The sequence below is a fragment of the Lygodium microphyllum genome, chromosome 23, assembly GCF_053477565.2.
Source record: "Lygodium microphyllum isolate KBCC chromosome 23, Lygodium_microphyllum_v1.1.10, whole genome shotgun sequence".
Classification (NCBI taxonomy): Eukaryota; Viridiplantae; Streptophyta; class Polypodiopsida; order Schizaeales; family Lygodiaceae; genus Lygodium; species Lygodium microphyllum.
The window spans coordinates 101,084,049-101,098,538 of record NC_141157.1 but is presented as its reverse complement, the minus strand read 5'-3'; the positions used below and the strand labels follow the sequence as shown (position 1 = coordinate 101,098,538).

General features: G+C 45.4%; 1 protein-coding gene across 3 annotated transcripts in view; it reads right to left on the bottom strand.

Moving 5' to 3' along the window:
* Positions 1-14,279, bottom strand: part of LOC148016532 (uncharacterized) — a 105,896-nt gene extending 91,617 nt beyond the window's left edge. For 2 of the 3 annotated variants that reach the window (XM_087664630.1, XM_087664628.1), the window contains exons 1-2: positions 13,745-14,279; positions 13,408-13,470 (exon numbers count right to left, since the gene is read on the bottom strand). In XM_087664630.1, the coding sequence (XP_087520756.1) occupies positions 13,408-13,470; positions 13,745-14,098 (417 nt within the window). In that variant the 5' untranslated portion in view covers positions 14,099-14,279. The remainder of the gene's footprint in view (positions 1-13,407; positions 13,471-13,744) is intronic. The other variant, XM_087664629.1, reaches the window with a different exon arrangement.
* Positions 14,280-14,490: the final 211 nt, after the last annotated feature.

Sequence of the window (14,490 nt, the reverse complement as noted above, 5' to 3'; positions counted from 1 at the left end):
TAAAAGAGCCCAATCCAAAGTTGGCTCTAACTAAAATACATCAAGATAAAGTGCATCACTAAGGATGATCTGGCAGATCGCCCTCCTCCATCCATTTGCATCTATCATAGGTAAAACAATATTCAAGCTTCACCAAGAAGCACATACCCCTAACTAAACATACCCAAAATCCTACACTAGGTTATAGACCCTTTTGCCCTTCAGATCACACAAATACTTAGATCTTTCATATTGCTACCAAAGATGGTACATTGACTGCATTTTGTTAGCAGTCATGTTTGTCATGCCTTGTCATCTCCTACCTGTGAGCCTCAGTCTGAGTCAGACGAGGACATTAGGAGCTCTGACATGTCTGTCATGTGTTATGATGGGGGAGGCTAGTCACTCTCGACTGGCTATCTTAGGTTGTGTATTTCTTTTTGGCCTCTTTTAGTGGGCAGCCACAGGCTGCCCGGCCACTTTTTGGTCACTGTTGTGGGGCGCCCATTTTAGGGCATTTTTAGGGTTTGCGCCCATTTTAGGGTTTGCGCCCATTTTAGGGTTAGGGTTAGGGTTTGTCCGTTGCCTATTTATAGGCAGCCCCCCTCCCCACTTGATCACTTGTCTTCTTGCAGATTCCGACACTCCTTCTCCCCCATGGTGGTGCTGCCATCATCATCAGCCTGATCTGGTGCCCTCACTGACGCTGTGGGCTGCGTGCAGGGACTGATCAGTCTCCTTCCGCCTTCCCGTTTGTATTCAGCATTCATTTCAATCAGTGCAGATTTCTCTTCCTTATTTTCTGCTTTCTCTCTCTCTCTCCCTCCGTGTTCGTATTCCCTCTTCCGCAGCACACTCTCACATGGTATCAGAGCCGAAGGAGAGTACACGGAGCTGAGTTTTACGCGGGAGAACACCCACAACTTTGCGTTTGCTGGTCAAGACGTCTCCAACAGCTGAGGCGACACCTTCTACACCATCTTCTTGATCAAGGCGGCCTGTTTTGGTGTCATCTATTTGCGTTTGCTGCTGGCGTCATCCCCAACAGCCAAGGCGGTCCTTCCAGGAGGTCCCAAATATTTGCGTTTGCTGCTGGCGCCTTCTCCAGTGGCTGCCACGTCATCAACAACCTCTTCCTGCTTGCGTTTTCAGCCAGGCGGCCTCCCCAACAGCTGGGCGACATCTTCCTTACTGGCGTTTTGAGGCAGGAGGCTGTTTTTCTGTGGTGACTGCATCGTTAGCATTTGCGTTTGACATCATCCTTGCGTTCTGTGCAAGGCGACCAGCTCAAGAGCTTCTGGTGTTTGTGTTTCGGCACCGGCAACCTTCCCTTGTTGTGTTTTGGTGTTTGCAGATATCAAAGATGTCTTCTCATCAGTTTACGGGCTTTGATGACTTAGATGACGAGCTTTTGTCTCGACACTCATCTGAACGGAGGCGTGATTTCTATCACGAGGACCGTCGTCCGGAGTCTATTCCTCTTTCCCGTCCCCCTTCTATTCATGTATCTCGGCGATCCCCTTCCAGTGGGCCGACGATGCAGCCTTTGGTACCCCCTGTACAGGTACCCGTACTTCCTCAGCTGCCCAAAGAGGACCGGTTGGATGGCTCCAACTTTTCTCTATGGTCCTGCAAGGTGGAGTGTATCTTGGACTCCTTCGATCTTTGGGAGCTTGTTTCTGTTCCTATTCCCCGGCCTCAGGTGGATCCCGCAGATGGGACATCTATGGATCGTGCAGCCTTATGGGATCGGCTCAATTCTAGAGCCCGATCTTTCCTCTTTCTGAGTTTGCAGGATTCTGTCCTTGTTCATGTTCACAGGTTGAAGACTGCAGCGGACGTGTGGAGAAAGCTCGCGTCTCTCTATCAACAGAAGACGTTTGCCCACCGGATATCTCTCGAAAAGAAGTTGTGGATGCTCGCTATTGATGATAGTCCTTCCATGAAGGACCACATCAACAGATTACAGGATATGAGGGATGAGCTTGCATCCCTCGGTAGGACGATATCTTCTGAAGACATGGCTATGATTCTTTTGACTCAGCTGCCATCGCCTCGGTTTGATGTCTTCTACACCAGCCTTCTTACATCGAGGACCCGTGAGAAGCTTCTATGGGAGGAGCTATCCCCGCTTGTCTTGGAGCATGACGAGTGCCTCAGAGAGGTCAGTGCTAGTGGATCCGACTCCACTAGAGCCTTTGTTGCAAGTTCGGGAGGACAGAAGAAGAAGAAGAAGACGAAGTCAAAGGCTAAGCAGAAGGACAGTTCTTCAGGCTCTGACACAGATTCAGAGAGACAGAAGTGCCCACACTATGGGAAAGGGACACATCCCGAGGAGAAATGCTGGAAAAAGTACCCTCACCTTCGTCCAGGCGCGACGGATGGATCTACATCGGAGCCTTCTTCTACCTCTACACCAGCTGTTACCCATGAGTCAGTGTTCCTTCATATCCATGCTTTGGAGGAGGATCCTTCTTCCAGTGGCTGCAGTGTCTTCTGCACAGCCTTGGTTAGTGGACAATGGTGCTTCGAGTCATATGACTCCCCGAGGTGATTTGTTACAGGATCTCCGTCCATCAGAGGGTTGTCACTGTTGGTGACATTTTATCGGTGCCTATTAGTGGTGTTGGCACATTGCCTTTGTTTACCGACCGACCTTCGAGCTCCTTTTCACAGGCCCTACATGTTCCGGATTTGGGCCTTCCCCTCCTCTCAGTTTATGGCCTTACGAGGCTTGGCACACGAGTGATCTTCACTGAGCATGCCGTTGTTATTGAGGATTCTCTTACAGGAGCTGTCTTATCTACAGGTTGGCAGGAGAGCGGGCTTTACAGGCTCCATTCCCCTTCTTTGATGCAGGGTCCTCCGAGGCAGTCTATTGCTACACCCGTTCCCGCTTGTGCACCTTCTATTCCACAGATTTCTTCCCATCCCCCACCTTCTCCTCCGGTGGTTCCCTCGTACCCCCCATCCCTTTCAGAGGGGGACGATCTCGGTGATGCGGCTGTGGATTCCTTGGCCCCTAGTGTTTTAGAGGGGGATTCCCAGGATCGTGAGGAGCTCCTTCAGCGGCAGTCTACATCGACGGACTTCATCGACATTGGCATTCCTCTTGCCACCCCAGGATCTATTTCCTCTTCGGCCTTCAGCCACATCGAGGATCTGAGAGGGGGTGTTAGCAGTCATATTCGTCATGCCTTGTCATCTCCTACCTGTGAGCCTCAGTCTGAGTCAGACGAGGACATTAGGAGCTCTGACATGTCTGTCATGTGTAAAGCAGCACATTTATGAAAAATGGACTGTTCAACTATTATGAGATGATATTCGTAATTTTGCTAACATTGACTTGCAGACCAGGGTCAATTTGAGTACCCTAACAAGTACATTTTGGGTTCATATGCAAAAGTTAGAGCAGAATCAAGTTGTAGGAAATTCAGAACAGGACTGCACTCCTCAGGACTTTGATACAGGGTTTCTTGCTTCTATCAGAAGAGTGTTTGTAATTCAAGTCTATAGTGTTTAAAGTCTTTTACAATGTCTGAGTAAAACACAGTTTTTTTGGTTCTCTTGAATCTTCCTTCCATCTTGTTTATTCCCTCTGATCCCTGGCGGATTGTGGCTTATCACAGAACCCCTTCAACAACGGACCACCACCATGTCCCATACCGTAGTAGTGACTTGTCAGAAGAACTCAGAACATCATAGTAAATACGACAATGATACCACAAGCACCATGGATACTCCAGCTGGCAGCACTTGTTAGAGATTAGTCATCCCCTGGACTAGCATCTCTCGGGATATAGTTGGTGCAGTCAATTCTCTCTGAGGGACTTGCACATTTCATGTCACTTGTTTGGGCATTCTTTTCAGCAGTCACCAGTGTCTGGGCAGGTTTTGTGGGCAGTTCAATGCCACGTAGGCAGTTGGGTACATTGCATTTATTTGCAGCTATGCAAGCAGCCAGATTAGTAGTATTTGGCTAGATTTGGCAGGTCGGTCAAATCTGGCAGCAGAGCACCAAATTTGGCTGGCCGACCTCCCATATCTCTCCCATTTTTTCATGGCTAGTTATTGGCCATTTCAGTCTGCCCTCTTCATTACAGGTTGGTGGGAGAGATCCGGCTTGAGGAGATACACTGACAGGCTACAGCAATTGTACATCTGCCCTCTTCATTTTAGCATTCATTGATTGCAGATTTCTATGTTCTATCTCTTTTCTCTCTCCCTCTCTCTCGTGTTCATTGTCTTCAATCTTGTCCATATGCTTCCACATTCGCTGCACTTTGACATGGTATCAGAGTAATGTAGAAAGGCTAATTGATTGTGGGCAGACTTGATCAGGAGGATTCTTTGCAACAAAAATTTGAGGTTTCAATCTTTGGAGGCTGCGGTGAACAAGTTGTGCGCGGAGAAGGAATGAAGTTGCTGTTTTTTGCAGGTCCTTGCTATCCGTGAAGGAGGAAAGGCTGCCTTTTTAGCTTTTGCTGAAGATTTGAGTTTTCATCGCCTCCAAGGGAGGAAACTGTTTGAGGACGAGTGCAGGAAGCCCTACCCGGCACCATCACTGTCCGCGGGGTCAGAGAGGGCTGCCCTTGTTTTTGTGCAAGTCATTCCATTTAGAAAGTTGACCAAAATCGATGCAGAGTTTCAGGCTATTATAGACTGTAAGGTCCCAATGTTGCTGGCTCTTCCTTCAAATCAAAAGCTTGATGAGGAGAATTACTACACTTGGCACGTAATGATGCTTGCCATCTTGGAGTCTTGTGATTTGGTGGAGCTTATGACCGAGGCTATAGAACGTCCTACAACTTATGATGCCTCCAAGGTTTCTGCAGATGAGAAAGCCAAGTTCATGAAGATACAAGCACATTGGGACAAATTGAATGCCCACATCCATCGTTTCATCTTTCTCTCTTGCACTCCAGCCATCGTTGCTCACATCGAGCACTTGACCGTGGCTCAAGAGATATGGCTAGAGCTTGAACAAATGTACAATCGGATGACCATGATGAAGCAGGTGCCTCTAGAGAGTCAAATAAGGAGTTTGAGTCCTAACAAGTCTTCTTCTATACGAGACATGTCAATAAGCTTCAGCAATTGCAAATGCAAGTCCAGAACACAAGGAAGGAGATTACCTCAAAGGACATGGCAATAACTCTTCTTTCTCAGTTACCACCCCGATTCACTACATTCTACTCCACCTTGATCGAGGTGGACAAAGATCCTTAAGTGGGAGGAGTTGGTTCCTATGGTCTTGGACCAAGAGAAACAACTCAAAGGTCAAAACGCTCCCAAGTCGGAGGCTTTGACCAGGCAATCTTCCCAATAAAAGGGGAACAACAACAACAACAAGAAGGACAAGTCCAAACAGAACAAAGCCAAGGAGTCTACTTATCACATATGTAGCAAGACACGTCATAGGAAGAAAGATTGCCTCAACAAGGACAAGAAGGATGCCAAGAAGGAGAAGACTACAAAGGACTCAAGAGCAATGGCTACTCCATCGGCCGCCTTCCTCCATTTGGTGGTAGAGGATGTTCCTCCGATGGCCACTAATACAGTGATGATGGCCCCTCAGTCTCATGAGTGGATTGTGGACAATGACGCTTCCCGCCACAGGACTCCTTCTTCAGAAGGGATTGCCCATATGCATTTGATGCATGGACAAATCCTTATAGGTAACTATTATTCAGTTCCCATCAAAGGCAAGGGTGATATGTAGTTGATTCTGGATGGGCAAGGTGGTGCCCACACATCAAAGGTGCTCTATATGCTGGGCAAGGGTATCATCTTCTAGCAATGCATAAGATCTGTGCTCTTGGTCTGACAATCAAGTTTGATAAGGGCTCCTTCCGAGTTCTTGATGGTGTTTCTCAACAAGTTCTTTGTGCAGGATATGAGGAGAATGGAGTCTACAAGATGTGGTCTTCTTCTACCTTTTCTTTTCTTCTTCTGTCTTCACAGACCTAGACCAAGCTTTGGCATACTCAATTTAGCCACCTCCACTACGAGTATTTTCGCAAGGCCGCTCATGGGCAGCTGATACATGGATTGCCAAAGATTGGGGTGAGCCACCCGCCATGTGTATCTTGTATTTGTGGCAAGCCGCATAGGAATGCTATTCCCAGCAAGGCTTCACAACAAGCTAAGGAGCCCTTGGAGCTTGTTTCAACAGACTTATGTGGACCTATGTGGACAAAGTTCCTTAAGGGGAGTTTGTATTTTATGCTGATTGTTAATAATTTTAACAATATGACATCATATTTCTTGGCCTTAAAGTCCGAAGCATTTTAAGAATTGGTTGATCTTTAAAGAGAACATGTCTAGTAGGAAACTCAAGACCCCACATTCCGATAAGGGAGAAGAGTTTATCTCCCACGAGCTAACTCGTTTTTGTGCAAACCGTGGCATTCACCAAGAGTTTGCCAACATGAATACCCCTCAGGAGAATGGCATATTGAAGCAGAAGAATCGCAATGTGATTGAGATGGGGCATACTATGATGAAGCATTGACAAACATCCCAATGTCTTTGGGCCGAAGCAATGGCCACTGTAGTCCACATTCTTAATTAATGCCCTACTTTGGTCATGGTTGCTATGACCCCTTTTCAGGCTTATTTTGGACAAAAGTCGGATGTCTCTTACTTCAGGGTGCTCGGCTGTGATGCCTATGTTCACATCTCAAAGAAGACGAGAGAGGGGTTTGAGCCGGCTTCCAAGAGACAAGTATTTGTGGGATATAGCTCGCAATCCCAAGGATACATGCTTTCTGATCCTACTTCCTGGGAGGTATACACAAGTCACGATGTTCAGTTCATGGAGAGCTGCAAAGAGGGGTGTTGAGCATCCCGTTCTTGGAGATCTAGGTGACAATTGGGCACCTGCTCCACTACCCTCGAGGCCTTTGCCTATTAAGGCTCCACCCTCGGTGGAGGAGGAGATTGCTTCACCACTAGATTCACCTGTTGAGTCAGTCCTAGTGGATATTCCAGAGACTTCAACAAATGGAGTGTTGGGGTAAAAGGCCCTTGGGCCTGCCCGTGTACAATGACCACCCATATTCTTTATTTATATATATATGAAAGTGCAATAAGTCTGTCATAACATTGTTGACAACACCTACATTGTGTATGCTCCTCTCTCGCGTCTCCTGCATCCCTTTCAACTGGTATCAAAGCAGGTCCTTCGCAAGCGCTTCCCGGCCTTCCCCGGCATCTACACAAGGTATGAGAGCTTGCTTCTCACTCAGTTCTCAGCCATTCTTTGACATGAACAACAGGGTTTCATAAAGAGGCAGCCATAGCTTCCATCATTGAAGCTTATTCTCTTCACCTCTTGCTTGGACTTGTCCTAGGCTTGTGCAAGCCTATTGTAGGCCTTCATTGGGCTCTTGCTTATCCCCTACCCACCCTGATTTGGCCCCTCAAGTACAGCAGCATGCTCACGTTTTATTTGCGCATGTTTGCAAAAATGGCTCAAAAATCACTCTTTTTGTCATATCTCGAGCATTCGGAACCCGATTCAGGCAAGGTAAGAGTCTAAGTTGGGATTTTGGCACGCTCCAAATGCGATGGTGATGTCGGATTTGCCAAATTCTGATGACAGAATATTCTGCAACAGATTTCAGATCTGAGACAGCATGTATTTATATGCCTATGGCTTATGTGATGCTTCTACTAATGTCTATTGATACCGGATCACTTATGGATGTTATGCCTCTTATGTGAGACGCATTTGGAGCTGATTTAGCTCAGCCATTGACTGTTTTGAACAGTCCCAGATCTGTCCAAACAGGGCAGCCACCTATTACTTCAATTTTATGCTTACAGGTCTTAGCATTTGATGCCCGATTATGCCCGGTTGGTGCCTATACATACGGGAATGTATGCCTATGGTTTGCCTATGGATTTGAGCTTGGATTGAGCACTGATTTGCTCAATTTACAAAGATTATATGCTACTGGAAACTTCTGGGCTGGAGCTATTTATGCTATAGTTGGGTTATGCCTATTAGTCACGGGGTGCTTCCGGCTACTCGGTATGATGTCATGATATATTTGGACTATGCCACATGTCTTGTTTATGCTTCGGAATGCTTTTGAGCTGAGATTAGAGCTCGATTTGGTTTCACTCTCACTTCTTTGCAGCTGGCATTTCATCTATGACATGGTTTATGCCTAGGCTACCCAGTACGGGTTATGATGTCTTGGTGAATGCTTTATGCTTTGGCTGTGGATGGCAGTTGTTTGAGCTCGTCTCGATATTCATTTGAGTATTCCCTTGAGCAGTTGGACATTGACTCAGCTTTTTCCGTTACGACTTGGCTTTTTCCGTTACGACCTTGGATGCTATATGGGATTTGATGCTCCGATTATGGATCTTGGCTATTACTTGGATGCACTTACAGGTATTGAGCAGTGACTGCTCCCTTGTTTTGGCAGTTGCCTATTGAGCTGTGATTGCTCGTTTGCATTTGATATACAGAATACTTACTGATCAATGGACTTGGATAGTGCTTGGGATTTACAATTATGGCCGTCTTGCTTCTCTGTTATATAGCATCTATGCTATTTGGGCTGCTATTGCCCATGTATGTCAGGGAGCAATTGATCTTTATGGCCATCCGTGTATGCACATGGTTTGCTGCTATGTATTTTACAGAGCCTCTTACCTGGATGGTTTTACACAGATATTTGGGCTTTTATTAGGGCTTGATTGCTGCAGGTTTATTTGCCACCTGCCGTTCTTGGCTGGACATGTATGTCAGTATATGGTATGAGACACTACAAAGTTATGTATACTTCTATGTTTCGGGGATGCTTATGCATTTATGGCTCTGAGGCATGTTTATGCTTTTATGGCTGCGAGCTACAGTGATTGGATATGTCATACTTTTGTCTACTAGGCTTGTCCGTGTCAAAGCTTTTGCATCCGTGGTTGATGCCTTTGTGTTCTCCCCTTCTGGTTTGGATGAGTACCCTTTGCAGTATGCTATGACGACTTCTAGCTCTTCTAGTCATGCAAATAGTCCTCTTGATGAGCCTGTTCTCTCTGATGAGAGTTCCCCTGATTCTTTGAGCTCCTTGGATATATTGGACAGCCCTACTCATGCTATTACAGAGCAATTGTCCTCTTCTATAGGTTTTACAGGTTCTGTTTGCTTTCATTGTGGAAAGACAGGGCATGTGATGCTTCAAGTGGATTAGAGAGTAGAAAAGATTGCACCGCACTAGACGTGAGAGCAGAGTTAGTGATATAGTAGGTGAGGCCACTATTGATAGTGGTATGGTGCATGTAGTTACCCATGATGATGCAGCTGAGCCTAGACTCCTGGCATCGTGTTACCCTGCAGATTACTTGCTCAGTGATACGGTCTATACCTTTGATTAACTTTTAGACAGTATGGCATCTTGTCATGTTACTCCGCATAGAGCTTGGTTCTCTTCTTACAGGGAGGTTGATGGATGTATTTCTTTGGGCCTTGAGCAGAATTGTCACGTTATTGGTACAGGGGTTATACACTTGGCTTTGCCAAATGGATCTTCTCTTATCCTCCGTGATGTCTTGCATATACCTATACTCAGTAAGAGCCTGATCTCTATCAGTCAATTGCATGGTGCAAGATATTTTCTCTCTCTTGGGGATACTTCATGAAAAATCCATCGTGGTTGCTTGGTATTGGCCAGAGGTGCTAGATATGGCAGTGATTATGTAGTGCATGTCTCTCATGTGGGAGATTCTATGGTTGCAGTTACACAAATACCACATGCATTGTTATGGCATTGTCGCCCAGGCCATGTACGACACACTGAGACGGATGCTTTATGTGATATGGGCTTATTGCCTGCTCTTCCCCATGCTACTTGCCCTCATTGTACTCATGGTCCGTGCAGAGCCTCTTTGGCTTATGGCGATCGTGTGAGGCATGCTCCTCTAGATCTAGTCCATGTTGCAATATATGGACCTATGCCTTCCCAGTCACTTGGTGGAGCATCGTAAATTGTGACCATGGATTATGCTACCCACCGTGTTTGGGCTTACCCTTTGGTACGGATTGAGGATGTTGTTACTATGCTTGACACGTTTATGGATTCTGCTAGTACCAGGCCTAGATGCTTGCAGATGGATTATGAGAGTCGTGCTATCTCTCCCAGCTTATGGATCTCGTCAGCAATATGGCATTGATTGCACAGCTCGCTTTCCGATTGAGCGTTGGGTAAGATGTCATGATTCCTCAACCTGTCTCTTTTCTTTTCTTTTTTCACTCCCTGGCCCATTGGCCTTTTAGTGGGAGGTTGTTGGGGTAAAAGGCCCTTGGGCCTGCTCGTACAGTTCCTAAGTGGGAACTCCAATCTTGGCATTCATTATCCAGCAAGTACAAGAGCTTCGCATGTAGTTCTTACAGATTGGACGGATTCAAATTGGGCCGAAGATATTGACCAACAGCGGTCAACGACACGATATTGCTTTACTTTGGGTACGTGTGTTATCTCATATAGTAGCAAGAAGCACCCACTGTTGCCCTTTCTTCCATAGAGACAAAGTATCAAGTGGCGTCTTCTACCACGTGAGTCAGTGTGGGTTTAGAGATTACTGGGAAAGCTTTTGGTTGCCCTCAACCATGTCCTACAACCCTTCATTGCAACAATGAGAGTTGCATTGCCTTGGCACGAAACCCAGTGTTTCATGCTAGATCGAAGCACATTGAGATTCAATACCATTTCATTTGAGAGAAGATCTTGGATGAATCATGAGACCATTGATGTGGTTTGCTGCACAACAGAGGATAATCTAGCGCACATTTGTTTATGAATGCGCTTCTTCAAGTTGTTCTCCAACAACACTCCAAACCCCTAAGCTTTATGCTGCGTCCAGGATCTAAGAGGGAGTGTTAGAGATTATTCATCCCTTGGACTAGCATTTCTCATGATACAATTGGTGCAGTCAGTTCTCTTAGAGGGACTTGCGCATTTCCTCTCAGTTGTTTGGGTATTCTTTTGAACTGCCATGTAGGCACACTGGGTACATTGCATTTATTGCAGCTATGCACGCAACCAGATTTAGTGGTATTCATCCAAATCTTGCAGGTTGGCCAAATCTGGCAGCGGTCAGCCAGATTTGGCTGGCCAACCTCCCATATTTCTCCCATTTTTTCATGGCTATTTATTGGCCATTTCAGCCTGCCCTATTCACTTGTTCGTTTCAAGTTGGTGGGAGAGATCTAGCTTGAGGAGATACACCGACAGCCCTTGTACATCTGCCCTCTTCATTTTAGCATTCATTGACTACAGATTTCTCTGTTCTTCTGTCTCTTTTCTCTCTCCCTTTATCTCATGTTCATTGACTTTTAGTCTTGTCCATACGCTTCCGCATTCACTATACTCTAACAGCACTGGCCAAAACCTAGATGCACCTAGGTAGAGGCACCAATATCAATGTCGATCATACTTGAACCCTAATCCTAAAAAGTGAAAATAGCCAAATCTTGTTGTCTATCACAAACAACTCTACAGAAAGCACGTCATGAGCATGGATTTCTTGCCTTCAGCCATTCGCCAAAGAGGTCCCCCAATGTTGAAACAAAGTAGGAGCAATATCCCACTCGCTCTCAAACCATCCCATCATGAACTTAGAAGTCACACTAGCTCCAGGATTTGAGCCGCCAAAATAATCTAATGCATGTAGAAAACCTCTTTCAAGGTTCACCACATCATATGAATGTATGGCAAGCATCAATAAGTCCTAGCTTTTCCCTCTCATGATCACATCTCTATAGCTTGAGGATACATAATGAGTGCCACTCCACTACTATAGGACAAGGGTATCCCCGCTCTATGCCAAAACATGCACCAAAGAAGAATAAGTGTTATTGTAGAGAAAATCAAAAAATGCCACAACTCTCACGTGCAAACCCGCCACGCACTGGTCTCTAGCGTAGACGTGTTGTAGAAGTCACCTCTCCTCTCTTACACAGAACTGCCATCCAAGTCTTTTTGCAGGGCCAAGAGTTGATGTAGCAACTATCTATCCATCAACTAGACAAAACTAGCCATACCACCAAAGAACCTACTGACCCTCTCTACAATGATCACCACCGTAGCTCGGTCTGCATGACCACCAACCATCTCATCTATGTAGCATAGAAATGTAGCCACCAATGCCATTGAAAAGCAGCCACCAAGAAAACTTGATGACGCTCGTCAAATGCTATCATCCTCCAAAGAAGCCTCTAGAAGCACCATAGATGTGGATTGCATCTAAGAACTCTAAACACGATCAAAGTAGAAGGTAAAGACCCTTCAGGTGTGAATCAAAATCGAAGCAGCCTCCATGACCGAAAAGGAAGCCTCAAAATAGGGTAAGGCCATGATGAGAGAATCTCAAACTAATTAGATAGAACAATCACAATAGATAATGTGATCATAAGATGATAATGGATCATAGAGAGATGGAGATACCTAGGACACTTGTTGTCAATCAGCCAGAACAACACAAGAGTGCACTAGTAACTAACTATTTAGTCAAAAAAACACAGGGAAAGTGTTGTGAGAGATCACAACAACCAACACACAGGACCCTCTCTTCATCTAAAAAGCAAAACACAAGTATGCTAAGTCTAGATCAGCAAAAGACTCAAACTCTACCAGCATACAAGAACAATCAGGCCACAAATGCAAGTGAAGGAAATAATAGCAGGCACAGTTAGCCTTGGCAAAGCAGTCCCAACCCTTCACAAAAGGCACAACAACATAAATGCAAGGTACAGCTGCATACTACAGCAGGAAAAAAGGTTAACACAAGGGAGAAGAAGCTCCAACAGCAGAAAGCACAGGTTACAGCAGCTCAGACCAGCAGCAAAACAGGTTGCCCAGCATGTAGACAGATCACCCACAAAAGCACCATTAAGGTATGTCTTAGTATGGATGTCATGAAAGGTTGAAATTCTCATGGATATCCAAATTCTCCTTCATTTCATGCACTGGTTTATAGTTATGATGTGCTTACAACCTAATCTGAAGGGCCTCATCTCGAGCTAAAAGAGGGAGGAAAGAAGCAAGTAGTTCAAGGCATATTGCTTCTACCTCCTTGGATGTTGATGATACCCATGTTGAAACACTTGACACTATCTGTAGAGTGGCTGAGCCCTACAATGGGTGGAGGAGTGGAGTATATATAACCGTAAAGACGACACCCTAGACAAATAGGCCAGCCCTAAATCAGCTGCCCATTTACCCATTAAATCAACCAAATAACAGCCTTTAAAAAAATATTAACACCCATGAAATGTACACTGGTACCAGAATAGACACAAACCACTCGTGGTCAGACAGAAAATGATATTGACTAACCCTGGAGTGAAATTATATCACTACAACAAACACCAACACACCATGGAAACCATATTCACACCTAGAACTGCATACTTACCAGTTCTTCTACTTGTTGGTCACGGACCCCTCTCTCAATAGCATCTGCCAAAGCGTTTATCAGCTGCAAGAGCATGAAAAATAGAGGATTGTTTGACATCCATTACAACATCAGTGAAGGAGTATCCATTCTGTACTTATCAACGATTTAATGACTTTCAATCAAAAAGAACGATACAGGTTGTCTGCTTCTTGAACTTTTGATATTGTCCCATTTTCTAATTGGTGATACAAATACAATAAATAATGCAAAGTTTTCCTAAGCATCCGTTAGATTGAAAGCAGTTATTTCATTTAGAAATCGATCCCAGGTTCAAATAAAGATTTCTCGAACTCACAGGAAGAAGATGGAAGTAGGCAGCGATCGGCTGCTGCTGGTGCTGTTGATGCTGCTGTTGATGCTGCTGCTGCTGCTGCTGCTGTTGCTGTTGCTGTTGCTGCTGCTGCTGCTGCTGCTGCTGCTGATGCTGATGCTGTTGCTGCTGCTGCTGCTGTTGCAGTAGCAGCTGCTGTTGCTGTAATTGTTGCTGCTGCTGCTGTCTCTGCTGCTGGTGGTGATGGATGAGAAGCTGCTGCTGCTGTTGCTGGAAAAGGAGGTGCTGCTGCTGCTGCTGTTGCTGGTGTTGCAGCTGTTGCTGTTGCTGCTGCAGCTGTTGTAACTGAATTTGTGGGATTTGTCCAGGCCACGCCATCTCTTCTTTATCAAATCTGATGTTTCAATGTCATCCTAAAGCAAGTCTAAGAGCATCCGATTTCCGAAGCACTTCTGGTTTTCCAATGTGAGGTCTCATAACGACATTTTAGAATCGCATTCGGATGTCGTACATTGTCCCATCGTATCGAAAGACGCTCTAATGTAAAGGCAGCCTACGGTTTAGAAAATCCCTATTTTCTTTTTGGCGGAAACTGCAATTTGTATTAAAACTAAAAGAAAAAAAGGATGGGTATTTACATAGCTTTTTGCCAAGAAGGTTAACCCTTTTCTTATAGTTTAGTACATCTAACTAGCAACCATAGGGCTTATTTGTTTACAAAAAGTTGCCAGCAGCCAAAGCACTCTAATATTGATTGTTGGGTCCTTGCG